This window comes from Salmo trutta, unplaced genomic scaffold (genome assembly GCF_901001165.1).
Source record: "Salmo trutta unplaced genomic scaffold, fSalTru1.1, whole genome shotgun sequence".
Taxonomy (NCBI): Eukaryota; Metazoa; Chordata; class Actinopteri; order Salmoniformes; family Salmonidae; genus Salmo; species Salmo trutta.
The window spans coordinates 2,198,152-2,204,116 of NW_021823195.1; the positions used below are offsets into that span (position 1 = coordinate 2,198,152).

Consider the following 5,965-nt stretch of genomic DNA (forward strand, 5'->3'; position numbering starts at 1 on the left):
AGTCCCCATCTGGTCAGATAACCTTTTCGTGGTATGTCACCTGTCCATTATATATGCATTCGATCTACTTGAGACTAAAGTATGAAACTTGCGCCTAAAGTATCTTAGCCTCTTAACATGTATTTGTAACAAAGTCAGAACTCCTCAAAAACGTCATAAAGTGTTGCTGAATAAAGTGAGAAAAAGAGAAACCTTCATCCCAGAAGAGAGCGACAGAGAGGGGAGAAAGTGGGGGGAGGGGAGCGGGTTGAATGGCCTGTCTGGCTATTCTCTCTTGCCCTCTCTGCGTCTCTCCGGAAGACCGACAGGCGCTGGGAATTGTAGTGCTTTTATAAAGAACAATATTGTTTTTTATCTTATAATAGGAGCATATGTGAGAATCATATTTTCCCCGGAACAACTTCTGTTGAGTGAAGGGATTGGATAATGGTATAGGGGTAATTACCTATCGTATAATTACCTATCGTATAGGGGTAATTACAGAAATATAGTGCCCGACTTTTAAATAAAACTTCAAGATCCATAATGCCTTGCTTCCTCTACTCGGTCGCTGTCACTGCGGACGTGACGATCAGGTAGTGTTGGAAATGATTCTGGACCGTGAATATTTTCTGGAGATAAAACCATATTTAATTACCATGTAAAAACGTTACATTCTAACTTTAGACGGGTATTTATTTAGTTTAAACGCGACCCCATCCTGAAGTGAAGATATTGTGCGAGATTCGAGGAGATCGAAGAGAGTTTTCCAACTCGGTTCGTTTCTGCTGCCTGTTGCTCAGCTGCGTCTGAACAAAACCACGTCGGAGTTTTGTTTCCATCTCGGCAAAATGCCACGGGATAACAAGAAGTCTCTCATTCAGAAAATAGCCAACCAAGCCAATATCACATTTAAAGATTTCAATGCATCCGCAATTGGCGACAATAAAGTATTATTGGACAACAAGGGTGATCTGATCACCCTGCTGACCGAAATCAGGGCTGCAGACCTGAAGATGAAACCGAACGGCTCCCAATCCGAACACAACCCACCTGTCACGTACATGCACATCTGCGAGACGGAGTCGTTCAGTATGGGTGTGTTTCTACTGAACAACGGGGCTTCCATCCCGCTCCACGACCACCCCGGTATGAACGGGATGCTCAAGGTTCTATACGGTAAAGTCAGTATCCGGTGTTTTGACCTGTTGGATAAACCTTCGGATCAGGTGCAAAGTGAGATCCAGTTCGACCCGCCGCTTCTGCCGTTCCAGAAGGACTCTCTGCGGCGGGCTGTGCTCCGGTCCACCATGTGGTTCACCCATGACAGTAGTCCGTGTATCTTAACCCCGCAGAGGGAGAACCTGCATCAGATCGACACAGTGGATGGACCGGCTGCTTTCCTCGACATCCTGGCACCTCCGTATGACCCTGAAGATGGGAGGGATTGTCATTATTATAAAGTCCTACAGACTGTTCCCGACGCAGACAGTAAGGTAGAGGCGCAGCAGCAGTGGGAGGAAGAGACGTGGTTATTAGAGATAGGCCAGCCTGATGGCTTCTGGTGTGGGGGTGAACCATACCCTGGGCCCAAGGTTTCCTTCTAATATCGCTGTTGTAAAGGCAGAGAAATACCTGTGACCAAATACCTGGGCAGCCAAAATGACTTTCAAAAGACTTTGAATCACTGTGAAGTGGGACATGATTTGGAGCAGGTGAATTAACTGCAGGTGTCTTGGATAATGTCTCTGGGATAGGCGTTTGCTCTCCTTAATTAGTTTAAATATTGAACTTTCTATACCTCCTGTAAACTTCCAAATGAGATGTTTTCACCATGAATAGGCTCAGAAACTTCCTATGCTCTTGACACCATTGTTTGTAACTGAAAATATGCTATGCCTTATGTGAATATTGAATGTAAACTTTAAAAGCATCTATCATGTCTAGTTTCCATGTGCACACTACATTTTCTATCTTTCATTGATTTATTCCAAACAAATGTGTGTGTGTGTGTGTAAACACTAGCTTTGTTTATAATTGAAGGCTTTTATTTTGGGACAGCAGAAAGTTCTACCTATAGCCTTACTGTATATACAGCTGAAAGTTCTACCTATAGCCTTACTGTATATACAGCTGATAGTTCTACCTATAGCCTTACTGTATATACAGCTGAAAGTTCTACCTATAGCCTTACTGTATGTACAGCTGAAAGTTCTACCTATAGCCTTACTGTATATACAGCTGATAGTTCTACCTATAGCCTTACTGTATATACAGCTGAAAGTTCTACCTATAGCCTTACTGTATATACAGCTGAAAGTTCTACCTATAGCCTTACTGTATATACAGCTGAAAGTTCTACCTATAGCCTTACTGTATGTACAGCTGAAAGTTCTACCTATAGCCTTACTGTATATACAGCTGATAGTTCTACCTATAGCCTTACTGTATATACAGCTGAAAGTTCTACCTACAGCCTTACTGTATATACAGCTGAAAGTTCTACCTATAGCCTTACTGTATGTACAGCTGAAAGTTCTACCTATAGCCTTACTGTATGTACAGCAGAAAGTTCTACCTACAGCCTTACTGTATATACAGCTGAAAGTTCTACCTATAGCCTTACTGTATGTACAGCTGAAAGTTCTACCTATAGCCTTACTGTATGTACAGCAGAAAGTTCTACCTATAGCCTTACTGTATATACAGCTGAAAGTTCTACCTATAGCCTTACTGTATGTACAGCAGAAAGTTCTACCTATAGCCTTACTGTATATAAAGCTGAAAGTTCTACCTATAGCCTTACTGTATGTACAGCTGAAAGTTCTACCTATAGCCTTACTGTATGTACAGTGCCTTCGGGAAAGTATTCAGACCCCTTGACTTTGTTCACATTTTGTTACATAACAGCTTTATTCTAAAATATATGAAATTGTTTTTTTCCTCATCAGTCTACACACATTACCCCATAATGACATCACAATACCCCATAATGACATCACAATACATTTTTTACATTTTAGTAATTTAGCAGACGCTCTTATCCAGAGCGACTTACAGTAGTGAATGCATACATTTCAGACATTTCATTTCATGCAATACCCCATAATGACAAAGCAAAAATAGGTTTTTAGAAAGTTTTGCTAATTTATTACAAATAAAAAAAATACAATTTCAGATTTACATAAGAATTCAGAGACTTGTCCCGAAGCCATTCCTGTGTTGTCTTGTCTGTGTGCTTAAGGTCGTTGGAGGTTGGAGGTGAACCTTTTCACCCGTCTGAGGTCCTGAGGGCTCTGGAGCAGGTCAAGGATCTCTCTGTACTTGGCTCCATTCATCTTTCCCTCGATCCTGACTAGTCTCCCAGTCCCTGCCGCTGAAAAACATCCCCACAGCATGATGCTGCCACCACCATGCTTCACCGTAGGGATGCTGCCAGGTTTCCTCCAGACGTGACGCTTGGCATTCAGGCCAAAGAGTTCAATCTTGGTTTCATCAGACCAGAGAATCTTGTTTCTAATGGTCTGAGAGTCTTTACGTGCCTCTTGGTAAATGCCAAGCGGGCTGTCATGTGCCTTTTACTGAGGACTGGCTTCCGTCTGGCCACTCTACCATAAAGTTCTGATTGGTGGAGTGCTGCAGAGATGGTTGTCCTTCTGGAAGGTTCTCCCATCTCCACAGAGGAACTCTGGAGCTCTGTCAGAGTGACCATCGGGTAGTGGTGTAAAGTGCTTAAGTAAAAATACTTTAAAATACAACTTAAGTATTTTTTGGGGGTATCTGTACTTTAATTTACTATTTATATGTTTGACTTTTACTTCACTAAATTCCTGAAGAAAAACATTTACATTTTACTCCATACATTTTCCCTGACACCCAATAGTACTCGTTACATTTTGAATGCTTAGCAGGACAGAAAATGGTGCAATTCGCACACTTATCAAGAGAACATCCCTGGTCATCCCTACTGCCTCTGATCTGGAGGACTCACTAAACAGAGAACATCCCTGGTCCTCCCTACTGCCTCTGATCTGGAGAACTCACTAAACAGAGAACATCCCTGGTCCTCCCTACTGCCTCTGATCTGGAGAACTCACTAAACAGAAATGCTTTGTTTTTAAATGATGTCTGAGTTGGAGTGTGCCCCTGGCGATCTGTAAATAAATTACAAAAAATACGAAAATTGCGCCGTCTGGTTTGCTTATTAGAAGTTATTTTTTATTATTCATACTCTTACTTTTAATACTTAAGTATATTTAAAAACAAATGGTTTTAAACTTCTACTGCAGTAGTATTTTACTGGGTGACTTCTACTGCAGTAGTATTTTACTGGGTGACTTCCACTTCTACTGCAGTAGTATTTTACTGGGTGACTTCTACTGCAGTAGTATTTTACTGGGTGACTTCCACTTCTACTGCAGTAGTATTTTACTGGGTGACTTCCACTTCTACTGCAGTAGTATTTTACTGGGTGACTTCTACTGCAGTAGTATTTTACTGGGTGACTTCTACTGCAGTAGTATTTTACTGGGTGACTTCCACTTCTACTGCAGTAGTATTTTACTGGGTGACTTCCACTTCTACTGCAGTAGTATTTTACTGGGTGACTTCCACTTCTACTGCAGTAATATTTTACTGGGTGACTTCCACTTCTACTGCAGTAGTATTTTACTGGGTGACTTCCACTTCTACTGCAGTAGTATTTTACTGGGTGACTTCCACTTCTACTGCAGTAGTATTTTACTGGGTGACTTCCACTTCTACTGCAGTAGTATTTTACTGGGTGGCTTCCACTTCTACTGCAGTAGTATTTTACTGGGCGACTTCCACTTCTACTGCAGTAGTATTTTACTGGGTGACTTCCACTTCTACTGCAGTAGTATTTTACTGGGTGACTTCCACTTCTACTGCAGTAGTATTTTACTGGGTGACTTCTACTGCAGTAGTATTTTACTGGGTGACTTCTACTGCAGTAGTATTTTACTGGGTGACTTCCACTTTTACTGCAGTAGTATTTTACTGGGTGACTTCCACTTCTACTGCAGTAGTATTTTACTGGGTGACTTCCACTTCTACTGCAGTAGTATTTTACTGGGTGACTTCCACTTTTACTGCAGTAGTATTTTACTGGGTGACTTCTACTGCAGTAGTATTTTACTGGGTGACTTCCACTTCTACTGCAGTAGTATTTTACTGGGTGACTTCCACTTTTACTGCAGTAGTATTTTACTGGGTGACTTCCACTTTTACTGCAGTAGTATTTTACTGGGTGACTTCTACTTCTACTGCAGTAGTATTTTACTGGGTGACTTCCACTTCTACTGCAGTAGTATTTTACTGGGTGACTTCCACTTCTATTGCAGTAGTATTTTACTGGGTGACTTCCACTTCTACTGCAGTAGTATTTTACTGGGTGACTTCCACTTCTACTGCAGTAGTATTTTACTGGGTGACTTCCACTTCTACTGCAGTAGTATTTTACTGGGTGACTTCTACTGCAGTAGTATTTTACTGGGTGACTTCTACTGCAGTAGTATTTTACTGGGTGACTTCCACTTCTACTGCAGTAGTATTTTACTGGGTGACTTCCACTTCTACTGCAGTAGTATTTTACTGGGTGACTTCCACTTCTACTGCAGTAGTATTTTACTGGGTGACTTCCACTTCTACTGCAGTAGTATTTTACTGGGTGACCTCTACTGCAGTAGTATTTTACTGGGTGGACTTCCACTTCTACTGCAGTAGTATTTTACTGGGTGACTTCCACTTCTACTGCAGTAGTATTTACTGGGTGACTTCCACTTCTACTGCAGTAGTATTTTACTGGGTGACTTCCACTTCTACTGCAGTAGTATTTTACTGGGTGACTTCCACTGCAGTAGTATTTTACTGGGTGACTTCCACTTCTACTGCAGTAGTATTTTACTGGGTGACTTCCACTTCTACTGCAGTAGTATTTTACTGGGTGACTTCCACTTCTACTGCA

General features: G+C 41.5%; 1 protein-coding gene across 1 annotated transcript; it reads left to right on the plus strand.

Annotated features, from left to right (window-relative positions):
- Nucleotides 1-562: 562 nt before the first annotated feature.
- On the plus strand, nucleotides 563-1,941 carry LOC115189551 (2-aminoethanethiol dioxygenase-like). Its single transcript, XM_029748177.1, has one exon. The coding sequence runs from the start codon at nucleotides 831-833 to the stop codon at nucleotides 1,584-1,586; it is 756 nt and encodes a 251-aa protein (XP_029604037.1). The 5' UTR covers nucleotides 563-830; the 3' UTR covers nucleotides 1,587-1,941.
- The last annotated feature ends 4,024 nt before the right edge of the window (nucleotides 1,942-5,965 follow it).